This window comes from Miniopterus natalensis, chromosome 1 (genome assembly GCF_054644295.1).
Source record: "Miniopterus natalensis isolate mMinNat1 chromosome 1, mMinNat1.hap1, whole genome shotgun sequence".
Classification (NCBI taxonomy): domain Eukaryota; kingdom Metazoa; phylum Chordata; class Mammalia; order Chiroptera; family Miniopteridae; genus Miniopterus; species Miniopterus natalensis.
Genome location: NC_142081.1, coordinates 21,051,841 through 21,066,905, shown reverse-complemented (window position 1 = coordinate 21,066,905; position 15,065 = coordinate 21,051,841). Strand labels below are relative to the sequence as shown.

Genomic DNA, 15,065 nt, shown 5'->3' with positions numbered 1-15,065 from the left:
TCAGGGCACATGCCCAGGTTGCAGGCTCCATCCCCCGTCCGGGGCCTGCAGGAGGCAGCGGATCAATGACTCTCTCATCACTGATGTTTCTGTCTCTCTGTCTCCCTCTCCCTTCCTCTCTCTGAAATCAATAAAGATATATTTATGAAAAAAGAAAATTGACACTTTGTGTTACACACAGCTTTCCTTTTTTACCATTTTTGGGTGCTTTAGTTAAGGCAATTTATTAGGGTTGAGTTCTTGACCAATTTGAATGCCACTGGAAATTCTCTTAGAATATTTGGGGGTGGGGGATGGCTGGCGTGGCTCAGTGGTTGAGCATCGACCTCTAGGATCCAGGAGATTGTGGTTTGATTCCCTGTCAGGGCACATGCCCAGGTTGTAGCTCGATCCCCAGTGGGGGCGTGCAGGAGGCAGCCAATCGATGACTCTCTCATCATTGATGTTTCTCTCTCTTTCTCCTTCTCCCTTCCTCTCTGAAGTCAATAAAGATGTATTTTTTTAAAAAATCAGTTCTGGCTACTTTGTGGAGAATAGATTTGGGGGTAGAGAGGGGAAAGGGTAAGAATGGGAAAAGGGAGAACTTTTAAAAGGTATTGAAGTAGTCTGGGAGAGAAACCATGGTTTCTTGGTTAACTAATTTGGTTTCAGGGTGTGTTTTTGGAGATAGAAACTAGTAGATTTACTAATGGTTGGTTATGGAAAGGTGAAGGAAAGGGAGGCATGAAGAATGAATGACATCTGGGGTTTGTGGTAGTGCTATTTCTTGAGGTACAGAGGACTGGGAAAGTATGGTTTTGAACATATTAGACTTAAGGGATTTTTCACACATGTAAATGGAGAGAGATGTCGAGTAGCTACTTAGATTTTTAATTCTGAAGTTCAGAAAGATTGGGACTGGAAATAAAAATGTGGCGCCATTGGCCTAGTAAAGGCTGTGGGACTAGATGAGATCTTCTTAAGAGACTTTAGGTAGAGAGTGAATCCAGCTTAGGATGGGGCCTGAGTGGAAGAGGAGACTGAGGAAGGGGTCAGTGAGGAAGGAGAAAAACCAGCACAGTCGTTTTATAGAAGCTGGAAGTGGAGTGTTCCGAGAAGAGCGGCCAGTGTGTTAGAGCTGCAAAAGGGTCACTAAAGGAGAACAGAGAACTGACGACTGGGTTTAGCAACATAGATCATAGATAACCTTGGCAACAGCACTTTCCATGTATAGAGGAGCAGAGGCCTGATTGTCATGGGTTGAGGAGAATGTGAGGTGAGGAGGTAGAGACAGTAGGATAGACATCTCAACTTTTGAGTGAAGGAGGCATAAGGAGTTAAATGGGATCAAGGAAGTTTTCCAAAGAAGGGAAATTCTAGAGCAGGCTTACTTGCTGTTGAGTGTGAGCCAGTAGAGATGGTAGAAACTGATTATACAAGAAAGATATTATTATTCATGATGTCTTTGACAGAGCAAGAGAAGATGGAACTCAGAACCCTAGCAAAGGATTTTCTTTTTCTTGAGAGCAGGGACACTTAATTGATTGTAACTGGAAGGAAGTCTAAGAGTATGACTGAAGATGCAGGGGGGTTTGCTGATATTCACTTTTTTCTAACACCCCACTAAAACATTAGAGATCAGAAAACTGGGGTTTGATCATGTTAAATTGATATCATTTGTATAACATTTATTTGTAGTTACAGAACTCAGATGCCTAGACTTCCAGGTGAATGTTCCAGTATGTTATGTTCTTTGAGATTGAAATATTTTAAAATATAAATTAACATGTTTTGTGTCTTTTTGGCTCATCTGGGTATTTTGTTCCAGGGACAGATCTAGAAGCATCTTTGTTAAGTTTTGAAAAACTTGACCGTGCCTCACCAGACCTTTGGCCAGAACAATGTAAGTTTTTGGTTTCGTTATATCAGAATCAATGCAGGAAAACCAGTACATTGAGGGAAATTTTTGAAGAGGTATCATTTAACTATAATGGTTAAAATGTTAATTTTACATCAAAGGGAGGAGACTGAATTCTGTGGTCCAATGTTAAGAATAGCTATTTGGTGGTTTAATTTTTTCAGAACACAGTGTCACTCAGAAAATGATAAGGGAGCCTTTAAAAGAAATAATTATTTTTTTAAAATCTGTCATAAGTTCAGACAATACAGAGATACGTAATGTATTTCCTCACCTCCTTCATAAAGTCACCACTAATAGTTTAGTGCAATCCTTTTGACCATTTTTATTCTTATTCAAATAAGCAAATAAATATATTTTTTTAAGTATATAGGTTTTTTGGGGGGGATGTATAATGATGGGGTCATATATGTACATGGTCTACAGCTTAATTTATTCCACCTAGTAGTAGTAATTTATTAATAGATCCTTTCATGTTAATAGATGTAGAGAGATCTACTTTATTCTTTTAAACTATTTCATTGTCTAGATATACTATAGTTTATGTATTCATACCCTATTTGGAAACCTAAATTATATCCAATATTTGATACTACAAATAATTTAATAGTGAATATACTTGCACAACTAGCTTTGTGCACATGGAGGAGGATGACTGTATGAGAGTGCCCTATCCTCGCTGATATTATTACTGTTCTTTATTTTTAGTTTGTATTTCTCTGAGATTGAACATTTTATTTTTAAATATCTGTTTTTTACTTTTCTGTTTTTTATGTGATTTTTCCTGTGAGACATTTAAATAAACAATTGGATTGGCAGAACAGCATACCTAAAAAGGAAATTTAAACTTTCATTTGGTAAGAGCTATTGTATCTTGCCATCCTCCCATTGAGCTAATTCCTGATCTTTAAAAGTTTTGTTGAGGCATTATTTTCTCTGAGAAGCTTTTCCTGTACCCTCAGTCTGATTTAGCTTTCTTTCTTTTCTTTTTTCTTTTTGGTGGTGGTGGTAGGGGGTCCTTCCATAGCACCTGGTATCTTTCTTGGAGCGCTTAAACGATATTACAGTTATTGGTTTGCTCTCTCTCCTCTTCCAGACAGTAAGCTCCTTGAAGACGAGGCTGTTTTCTTCTTATTTGAATCCTCTATGTCTGGGACACTAAAATGTTTACTGAATAAATAATGTATTTTTTTCTTTTTAGTACCAGGTGTTGCTGAATTTGCAGCTTCTTTCAAAAGTGTAAGTAACATTTTACTTACCTAATGAAGTTTATCCAATGATTTGCTCCTTGGTGAAAGTTCAAATATCTCTTGTTTTCTTTGTTTTCAAAAATAATCTTTAAATCACTTTGTAACTACAGCCCTGGAAATCTGTTTATATTATTATCATGTTAATTGATGATATTGTCTTCCTTTTCCAAATGCTCTGTTTTGGCATTTTGACCTTTGTCTCTTAGCCTCTTTTCTTAGCTTAAAAGCTTCTAATGTGAGGCAGTTGAAATATTTAATGTAACGCCAGCATTCTTTTTGCCCAAACTGTGACCTTGAAGCTTTTCTGTTTTGTTTATGTGATATATTATGACCTTAACTTATACCTCCTTAGAGGATTTTTGAAATTTCTCAGTGGCTCATCAGAAACCAAAGGAAGACTTCCATAAGAGCCACAACTTTTCTGCTTCCAGGGCAGCAGGCACTGTGCTAGATGTTGTACATACGTTCTGTCCTATATTCCCACAACCAGGAGAATATGATGATTGTAATATTAGCTACCACTTACATGGTATTTATCATGTTCCAGGCACTGTTCTAAGCACTTCACATATATTATTTAATCTTCACAAAACCTTATGAGGCATTTTACAGACAAGGATATAGGCACAGAAGAGTAAGTAGGTCACCGAAAGTTACAGGCTGTAAGTGGCAGAATCAGACTTTGAACCCATTAGTCTGATTACTAGCATCCACACTCTTATATGTGGTTTTTTTAATCCTCACCCAAGGACATGCTTGAGAGAGAGAGAGAAAATAGAGAAAAACATGTATGTGAGAGAGAGACATTGATCGGTTTCCTTCCGTAAGTTCCCTGCCTAAACCTGAGTATGTGCCCGGACTGGGAATAGAACTAGCGACCTTTTGGTACACAGAATGACATTCAACCAACTGAGCCACACTGGCCAGGGCCTGAATCTGCTTCTTAACTATCTGTGACCTCAGCAACTTTTCTAACATTTTTGAGCCTAGTTTTCTCATCTGAAACTACCTCATAGGAATCTTAATGACATACGCATGTTAAACATTTTGCATAGTACCTGGGACATAATAAACAATACACAGTAGCTATTATTATTAGATCATCTTTTGGCTCATAGATGGAGTAGAAAGTACCTGATTTAATTTTCTTGCATTCTCATTTATACTGACTTTTCAGTTTAGTTCATTGTATTTGGTAACAACTAAGTATTTTGAATTGTGAATATAAGTAAGTGGTTTTTAAATAACTTACTATAGTATGGTATTTTTTGAAAATCTGATTAAGTATCTACATCTTTTCCCTAGAAATATGCACTTACGTATTGAGTTTTGTTTCTAGAGGTTCAGGGTCATCCCAGGACCCCAGGTTAAGATCTCTTGGTGTAATGTTTCCAGAAATGGTGAATTTGACCTAGGTGAAATGGTGAATTTGGCCTTCTAGGGAAGGTAGTATGAGTAGTGATTTCTGAACTCATACTACATGGATTTTAAATACTGGCTCCACTAGCTGTGTGACCTGAGTCAAGCAATTTATAATCTTCCTGTACATTAGTTTTTTCATTTGTAAAATGAGGATAATAATATCTGCTTCATCGGGTTGATTTGGAAATTAAATGACATAATGCATTTAAAGTGTTTTGCTTGTCGCATAGTGCCAAGTAAATACTAATTTTTTAAAAAAGAAAAGGGCTCAAAGCTGAAGTAATGTTTCTCAATGGTACCCTTACCTGCACAACAGAATTATAAATATGCAATTGTGGAGCTTTTAAAAAATACATACGTAATGCCCCTTGCTCTGTTATCTCCACTGGGTCCTACCCCTAGCCCTGATATTCTGAATCAGTGCATCTAGGGTATGGCCAGGTCATTTGTATTTTGTTGCTGTTACATCATAGATGATTCTTACATGTAACTAGGATTGAAAACTGTTGCCCAAAGCTATTCTAAGAATGGGTTCTTTCAAATTTTGTAAGTTCACTTTCAGAAATGAGATAACTTGAAATTTTTCTAAAACATCCACCATAAAAAGAAATTTCAAATGATGATCATTATAGTCTTCTTGCAAAGTGAGGATTTTCTCATTCTTGAGTCTTATTTGAATCTTTTCCTCTGCTAGACAATGTTATTTACTGATTATTGTTTCAAACATTTTAGTTGGACGCTTTCACCAGAACTGAATTTCAAGTAATTTCTTTTATTGCTATACGTGAAACAGTAACAGTAGTCAGACCTAATTCTTCCAAGATCATTTCTCTGAGACCAACTTTAAGGATCAGTGTTATTTTGTCAGGTGACTATTTATAGGCCATATCTGAACCTGGAGAAATCTGGGTTTTAGAAATTATAATTTGCCAGTATTTTCAAACAACCAGAATGCTGTGTGACAAACTACTTATAAGAAGGAAAAGTAAGGTCTCTTCATACTTTGTATGTATCTGAATTGATATTTCTTATTTTTTGACAGCCTATTACTAGCTCACCACCCAAATGGATGGCTGAAATAGAGCGTGATGACATCGACATGTTGAAAGGTAAGCTATGCTGGTGACTTCTAACTTTTAACCTGATATTATGCTCCCCCACAAACCACCTTCCTAGTTTTTCTCTCACTGTTCCCTTAAAAATATTCTTATTCGGTCAAATTGCCTACCTATCCTTATGGATAGTTCTTCATGTCTAAATGCCTTTCTTTACTTTTCCATGTGTGGAAATCCTTCTAATTTAAGACCTGCTCATAATGATTTCTTCTGCTGCTAAATTCCTTTAGTATTACCTTATTTTGTATAATGCTTACAGTTAACAAAAGCTCTCTCATTTAATTCTCATAAAGGTCCTGTGAGTTAGGTATGATGATATCTAAGTTTCAAAGGTTAACTTAACTAAGATTTGTTAGAGTGAAAAAATTTAAACTCTTATTATTTATTTATTTAGTTAGTTAGTTAGTTAATCCTCACCCTAGGATATTTTCCCCATTGATTTTTAGAGAGAGTGGAAGGGATGGAGGTAGGATGAGAAACATCGATGTGAGAGAGTGAGAGAGACACATTGATTGGTTACCTCCCACAAGCACCCCGACTAGGGCCTGGGATTGAACCTACAACTCAGGTATGTGCCCTTGGCCAGGAATCAAACTCGAGACCCTTCGGTGTGAGGGCCAAAGCTCTAACCACTTAGCCACACCCGCCAGGGCTAAACTCTTTATTTTTTATATTGTCTCGTCTCTTTTCACTTTAAACAAGTGCCTTATTTAGGATTTACTGCCATACATTGTTGTCAGTACTATTATTTGACAACCCCTTAGTGGGTTAAGACCTGTCTTTTATTTTATTCTATTCAATCAATTTCTCCCATAAAGAATACTATAAGTCGTGAATATTGTTGTTTGATAAATGACTTGGAACTCAACCACAAGTGGAAATTTAAATTAAAAAACATTAATTTTCCTTGATTTTTGCTCTACTTTATTTATTTTTTAATCATCCTCTGATGATAAGATTCATGATGATTGTGAAGTAATAGACTGAAATGAAGGCAAAAATTGTACTCTTGAGCTATTTAAGCAGCAGAACAGATCAGGAAAGTCTACTACTTATGCCAGATACAGATAATGAGTGTGGCATGATAAGTAGGAGGAAATAACACCTTTATTTGATTTCAAAGGTAATTCATTGTTCTGCATGAAATGCTTAAGTACAGATTCCCCTCCAACCCTGGGCATATTAAGTCTCAAGGGCATTTTGAGTTCATTGTTCTAATGTTCCAAACAGACATTTATATAATATGCCATCAGTATGCATTTTCTAAGGAAACTTTAAATTTTTATAAGGAATATAGCATTATGTTCCTTATAAATTGACCTGTGTCTTGAACCTAAAGGGAATTTTGTGCTATGGTATTTAAATGAAAATCTGGGAAAGTAAGTTTTTTTTAAAGCATACTGCCTTTTTACCTGGTAAACTTAAAAAAATTTTATAGTATTTATTTTATTTGAAGGGAAAGTTCGAATTAATATTTATTTTTTTGTTTTCTAAACTTAGAGAAATGAGCGATAATTACATGTTTTGTCACTATTTTATTGTTAATTGAAATAATAGGGACTTAATAAAAGACAGTGGAGTTGGTGTCCATTTTTCAAGACAGAACTCTCTGGTAGGCCTTCTCAATGCTGTGTCAAATCACAAGGTTTCATATTTTAATAGTGTATTCATTTTGTATGAAAGGCAAAATAAATGTTATAAAAGGATCCTTAGGATAAAACACATAATTTGCTATTGTATTTATGCTAACTCTCTTCTCAGAGTGGGTAAGCTCATCCGAGGCATTTTGCAGTAGTGGGAAAAATTCACTAGTGTGTGTGTATGTTTGTGTGTGTGTGTGTGTGTGTGTGTGTGTGTGGGGCAGGGATGGTTGGATGAGAAAAGAAATGGGTTTATTTTCTACTTATTTCTTAGATATTAAGCTTGAAAACTTTTATAACAAGGATTCCCAACTTGAATGAGTTGTTACTAGAGAACAGTGGAAAGAATGGTATTGAAATAAATGATTCTGTTTCAGAACTGGGGAGCCTCACTACAGCTAATTTGATGGAGAAGGTACGAGGCCTTCAGAACCTGGCCTATCAGCTGGGGCTAGATGAGTGTGAGTACCCAGATCACATTTATTCAGGGTTGTCTGTTGTGTATTTCATGATAAGGTCTAGCTGTAATACAGAAAGTATCTTTATTACATTTTATGAAGGTAAGAAGTCATTGTAATCTAAAGTGTGCCCATGGTAGAGTGTGCTGGAATAATTACTGAGTTTACTAGATAAGTTATTTTTCTCTGTACAGTAAAAGTATGTTGGAAACCCTTTCAGTTTTAATTGATGGAATGTCCCGTCAAACTAATTTAAGCATAAGAGGGACTTTTATTAGTTCACATAAATAAAAATTGCAATAGAAATACTTTTGAGGATTTCTAGATCCATGACTCTTAATGATGTCATTGAGATTTGCTTTTGTTCTTGCTTTCGTTTTGTATCTCAAGGCTTTGTTTCACTGTATTAGTCTTGTTCTTTGCTGCTGCGGATCGCTTTTTCCTAGAACTGGGGAAGGTGGCCAAAAGGAGCTCTAATTTATGTGTCTTTAAATTTTATAATCCCCGAAGTAAAAACATCTTTTTCTGAACATTCCAAAAGAAAGGTCCTGGGGGGGACTCTGACTGTTCCATCTGGGCTCACATACCTATCCGGGAATGAGTCCTTTAGCCAGGTAGCATGGAGCACTCTGATAGATCAGGCCTGGGTCCTAGGTGCAGATGCAAATTGAAAGGTTTAGTCTAACCCCAGTCACACGGAATGGGAGGAAGCAACTGATTCCTCAAAGGAAGCGAAAGATAGCAGACCAAGAACATAATCTACCATGAGTAATGTTTTAAAAGATCTCACTTATTCCTGTCTATTCTTCAGTCTTTTAGTTTAAGATTATTTCTTTATAAGTTATATCTCTTCCTATACTGTATTCATTATAAAACTAGAAAAGGAATTGTAGGAAATTTTCACTTTGTAATTGAAAGAGATACTCAATATAAATACAGTGGTTAGAACTTTGTTCTCAGTGGCTACCTCCTGACCTTCATAAATCCACAATTTTTAGAGGCTACTACAGCTTACATTTTTCTTCAAATTGCAAGTTTTGTAGTGATTAGAGGATCGATTAGAGCAATCCTAAAAAGTTTCATAAATTATTTTTTTTGTTTATAAAGCATATAGTGGATTTTTGCACATCATTGATTTAAGTTACTTCCAAATTCAACATTTAACTTTACAATTTCATTTAAAGTTTATGATATTTGATGAGTAGTCATCACTTTCTTAGCCCTCTTTATCTTTTCTTTATTTCCATTACTCTGATTAACAATTGGCTTTCTTTTACCAAGAAAACATTTTTTAATCACTTCGTGAATCAAGGAGCAGAGAACAACAAACTGCTTTGAGATATGGTTGCTAGGTAGGTAGTCTGCTAGTTTCACTCATTGTGACCTAACTCTCCTCTGTGTACTGGTTGTATATTTCTTATGATTAAAGTTTATGTCTTGGTGAAATTACTAATTACCAGGTATGTCATAGACCTCCAGGGTTTATAATGAAAAAGCAAATCTTTGAATATTAAATTCATGAATGCAGGGCTTGTATAGTATAGAAATTGATTCTTTTTCTAGCTCTGGATAATAAATGCTGTAATAATCATAAAAGTCAATCCTTTACCTCTCTGTGTCAATTATTTAATGAAATAAATTTTATGCTCGTATCAAAAGGATGCTATATTACTGAATGTATTGATCAACAATGTTATCTCTAGTATAGTTATAGTTGAAATTGCAATATTTTCTCTGAATAATTTTCTTTTTTCTGCTTTCCTACTGAGAAATATAATGAAGTGGGTTTTAAAATTTTTTTCACTGCTTTTTATTATGGAAAATTTTAAACATATACCAAGGTAGAAAGACTAAAATAATGACCTCATGTACTCATGGCCTGCTTCAGTAGTCAACATGGGCAATCTGTTTTACTTATACCAATCTCCCATGATTATTTTAAATTAATTCTCAGGCATCATATTACCTCACTGCCAAAAAACTTCATATGTGATTCCAAAAGAGAAGGACTATCCTCCCTCCCTCTCTCCCTTCCTTTCTTTTTATAATATAACTACAATTCCATTATTATGACTAAAATATTTTAACAGGCTTATATAATATCATCAAACAGCCAATCAGGATTTAGATTTCCCTTGTTGACTCATAATTGTTTTTATACAGTTAGTTTTTTTGAATCAGGACCTAAATAAGGTTCATATGCCATAGTTCGTTGATATGTCTCTTAAGTGTCTTTTAATCTGTCATAGTTCTACCTCCCTTTATTTTCCCTTGCCATTTATTAAACCTAGTTATTTGTTCAGTAGAATTTCCCATATTCTGGATTTTGTTGCTCACATCCCTGTGATAGTGCTTAGTATGTTCATCTATGACTTTTTATTTCCTGGTAGTTAGAACTGGAAGCTCCCATAGATAGATACAGGCTTGATTTTTATTTTGGCAAGATTATTTCATAAATTATGGTGTATACATTTAGCAGAAGGTATGTAATGTCTGTTTGTCTCTCTTTGTGATGTAAGATTAATTAGTTGATAAAGCCTGATCTGTTATTTATTGTAAAATTAGCCTGATCTGTTATTTATTGTAAAATTCTCCATCAGCCTCACACCCCCAGAGTTTTATCAGCCTTTGACAATTGCCTATATCCACTATTTTATTTTAGGTTGCAAAATGGTAATATTTTAATTCTGTCATTCCTTTTTATTAGCTAGAATTTTTCTATGATAGTCTTTATCTTAGGAAGTATATTATTATTATTTTGTAAGCTTTTAAAAAAAATTTACTGATTTCAGAGCGAGAGGAAATGAGAGGGAGAGAGAGATAGAAACATCAATGATGAGAGAGCATCATTGATCGGCTACTTCCTGCACGCCCCCTCTGGGGATGGAGCCCGAAACCTGAGCCATGCTGGCCGGGCCAAATAATCTTTTATTAACTGAATAAATGATTCTTTCTCTTTATCAGTTTTTAGAATGATTTAGTTCCCTAAGCATCAATGAAATCTATTCTAATGGCTTTCTGCTGAATGAGAAACTTGATATGGTTTGTTTTAGTTTTTAATCCTCACAATTAAAACCATTATTACTGTTAAGTGTATTTCTAAAACTTAAGGTGGGGGAATTTGAAGTCACCTAATCAGCCACCTTAAGCACTGAACCAGAACTCTCCAATAGAAATGCTCATTTCTACCAGGTAAGTCCCATGAGCACAGCTGAGATTTTCAAAATTATTTTCTAGTTCAAAATTCAGTCTTATTTAAACCTCTGTAGCAGTGCTTTGCAACTGATTGTCGTTTTCCTTGATCATAAGGAATTAGCTGACATAGAAAATAGTTTTTAAATTTAGAATTGGAGAGAATTACATTGATATATATCAGACTTCTTGGATACAGTCTCTCTTTGTTTTATTGTGTATAGTGTATTTGCATAAAAACAAGATTTTTTTTGTGTGTGTTCTTATAGATTATTCATCTACTCTAGGGGTTGACATTTACTTGATACCCTAATCTGGTGTTTCGATATCTCAATCCTCTTTTCCCGCATTAATTGAGAGAATGACATGGATGAAAAATAAGCAGTAGGAACTGATGAATCCCCAAGGACCAGTGATCCTGTTTTCATGCAAATATCTGGACTGATAAAGATGATGGAAAGGAAAAAAATGCAAAAAATATTTGTCCTCAAAACATGATTGTTTGTCACTTCCCTAGAGCATTGTTAAATGTTAGTATAGAAATAATATGAACCTTCTTGGGCTGATAGTAACTAGATGTTTCTTTTGAAAGGCAAACCCTGCCCTTTGATTTGGTACATGATTATGTCTCAGATAACCCTTTTGGTGTGCAGATTTGGGAATGCAATAATTTTTTGTGTAGGGGTGTCTTGGCTTGATTTGGGTGGTTAATTTATATGAAATTCTCATGAAATATATAGAAATATAAAAAGTTGTAAACTGCCTTACCATATAAAGAATTCCATTTCTATTACTTCCATCTGAGTTCAGTGTCCTTTCTGTTGTACTGGAACTGTTGCAGTCACCTTCTAACTGGTCTCCCTGCGTGTCAACTACCTTATCCCAGTCTATCTTCTTTGCCACTACCAGATTAATTTTTCTGAAGTATCATGTCTTCTGTTTGTCCTTTGCTCATAAGTCATTAGTAGTACTTCATTACCCATATGATGAAATTCAGATTCCTTTGCATGGGACTCAAAATCCACTATACTCTGACTCTGGCCTAATCACCAGCTTTCTTACTTCGCCCCACCAAAACACCAGGCACTGTTCCCGTTTGAAGCACTCTTCCCAGAAATTTCTCATCCTCTTAATTCTGTTCATGCTGTTTCTTTTTCTCAGAAAGCTCCCCCTGACCTATTTCTAATACTATAACTTTTATTCAGCCTTCATTTTTCTGCCCAGTACTTCTCTTTTTTATCAGCTTTCCTTTTCATAACTGATATGAAAAGTGAACTCTTTTAGTCTCCCAAATTACTCTAGAGTCGTTTATTTTGTATGGCATTTTTACCACTTGGAGAGATTTTTGGTACATGTTTTATCTCTTGGGTCTATTATAACTGTATGGTAAGAGTCATAGTTTTCAGCTGTCTTTGTAACCCATAGAGTACCCAGTGTATAGTAAGTGTACAATGTGTAGTTTTTGACTGAAGAATGATCAGTTGAGATGCCTTCAAATGAAATGACAGAATTTTTCTAATGAAATTCATTGACTTAAAACTGAAAAGGTAGAAACTCCTGAAAATTATTCTTTTTCTGGATAGTTTGTGTTTTAGTGATGAAAAGTAAGAAAGTCTTGTAGTAGCTGGAATTTTTCCTTTTAAGACAGTGGGTGATCAACCACACATAGTAAAGATAGTGTGAAGCTTGTTGATAATGGTTTCGTTCTGTCTTGTACCTGAACCCTCCTCCATTGCTCTTATGACCTGGGCATGAGCCTGATTTAGTCCTGTAAATTGCAACGATACATAGCTTGCTTTATTGCTAAGACCCATTGAACTATTGTGAATCTTATTGAATACTATTGATTCTCCACAGTTTTTACACTTAAAAAAAAATCCCCCCCATTCACTTAAGGCTACAAACATTTTAGTAGTCATGCAGACTGACTATATTCAAATATTTTAAAATAGAATGGCAGCAGATCATGCCATTTGAAATGACGTCTAAAGCTTGGGGCTCTGGTGCATTGTTCTTTTTTAATAACAGCTTTATTGAGATATAATTTATATACCCTACAATTTACTTTGTTATAGTGTGCAATTCAATGATTTTTAGTATATTCAGAGGTCTTGCAACACAATCAGTTTTAGAACCTTTTCATCACTACCAAAGGAAACTCTATACCTATTTGCAGTCATTCCCCATCCCCCCCACAAACTCTGTAGGCACAAGAGTAAGAGTAAGACTAATAAATGAGTTGAGTAAAGTTGCAGGATATAAGATGCATATACAGAAACCAATTGTATTTCTCTACAGTAGCTAGTCTTTCTGTATGAATTTGCCCAGCCTGGACATTTCTTATAAATGGAATCATACAATATGTGATCTTTTGTGACTGGTTTCTTTCATTTAACATAATGTTTTTAATGTTCTTCTATGTTGTAGCATGTATCAATACTTTATTTCTTTTTTGGCTGAATAATATTTTGTTGTGTAGATATAGTTATTCACTAGTTATCCACATTATATTTATCCACCAGTTGATGGACATTTGTTATTTCCACTATTTGGCTGATAGGAATAATGCTGCTATGAACTTCACGCACAAGTTTTTGGGTAGTTGTATCTTTTCATTCCAATGGATGTGAAGTGTTATCTCATGTACCCTGACCAGGAATCAAACCGTGATCTCCTGGTTCATAAGTCGCCTCTCAACCACTGGGCCACACCGGCCTGGCTATTTCTAGAGTTTCAATTCTATTCCATTGATCTCTATTTCTATTCTATGCCAGTACCTCACTATCTTGATCACTGTAACTTTGTAGTAAGCTTTAAGACTGGGATGTGTGAGTTTTCCAGCTTTGTTATCTTCATGCTAGCCTGTGATATAGTAGACTTCTCTTCCCTCTTGGCATGTGATTTTTAAAAATTATTATTATTTAATCCTCACCTGAGGATATTTTTTCCATTGCTTTTCAGAGAATAGAATGGAGAGAGAGAATAAGAGAGAGATTGAGAGAGAGCGAATGAGAATCGACATCGATGTGAGAGAGACATACATTGGTTGATTGCCTCCCGCAGGCTCCCTGACTGGGGCCGGGGACCAAGCCTGCAACTGAGGTACATGCCCTTGGCTGGAATCAAACCCAAGACTTTTCAGTCCAAGGGCTGATGCTCTAACCGCTGAGCCAAACCAGCTAGGGCTAGGCATGTGATTTTTTTACAAAGTGGCCATTTATATTTAGAAATCTAAATAAAATTCTAAAGAACATTTAGCTCTTTTAATTTTTTTTAAATTTTAATCTATGAAGGAGGCAGGGAGAGAATAATTGGCACTGTTATACCCTGAATATTCTTCACTGTGGCTTGATATCAGAGTTATTTCTGTGTCTTTCTTTATAAGGTCTGTTCAGTTCTACCTCTGTCTATAATAGTTAAATTAACTCACTTGACTGATTGAAGAGAAAAATCATCTAGCCTTTAACCTCTAGATGGCAGCATGAGTCTTATTATATTACTAGCTTTTCCTCTACCCATGTCTCTTGAACTGATTTAGGTAAAAAATTCTTATGACTTTACCAGACTACTTGCCTAACTTTGTTGATGCTTTGCTTGATTTTTAGCTTTTGTTTTTCTTTTCATCTCTCCATCTTTTCTTCTCCCCCAAACAATTCCTTTCTTAAAGCAACGTATTTTTTTTAACTTTTTTATTGAATTTATTGGGGTGACATTGGTTAATAAAATTATATAGGTTTCAGGTGTACATTTCTGTAACACATCATCTGTATATTGTATTGTGTGTTCACTGCCCAAAGTCAAGTCTCCTTCTGTCACCATTTACCCCCCCTTACCCTCTTCTTCCTCCCCCACCGCCTCTTTCCCTCTGGTAATCACCAAACTGTTGTCTGTGTCTATGAGGTTTTTTTTGTTTTGTTGTTGTTTTCTTAAACCCTTTACCTTTTTTACCTAGTCCCCCAAGCTCACTCCCCTCTAACAGCTGTCAGTGTGTTATCTATGAGTCTGTTTCTATCTCGTTCATTTATTTGTTCATTAGATTCCACATGTAAGTGAAATCATATGGTATTTGTCTTTCTCAGACTGGCTTATGT

General features: G+C 35.4%; 1 protein-coding gene across 1 annotated transcript in view; it reads left to right on the top strand.

Moving 5' to 3' along the window:
* The window catches only part of LIN52 (lin-52 DREAM MuvB core complex component), an 81,668-nt gene that overhangs the window by 2,741 nt on the left and 63,862 nt on the right, over positions 1 to 15,065 (top strand). Inside the window, exons 2-5 of the mRNA XM_016208195.2 lie at positions 1,808 to 1,882; positions 3,099 to 3,136; positions 5,612 to 5,678; positions 7,702 to 7,785. Of these exons, the coding sequence (XP_016063681.1) occupies positions 1,808 to 1,882; positions 3,099 to 3,136; positions 5,612 to 5,678; positions 7,702 to 7,785 (264 nt within the window). The remainder of the gene's footprint in view (positions 1 to 1,807; positions 1,883 to 3,098; positions 3,137 to 5,611; positions 5,679 to 7,701; positions 7,786 to 15,065) is intronic.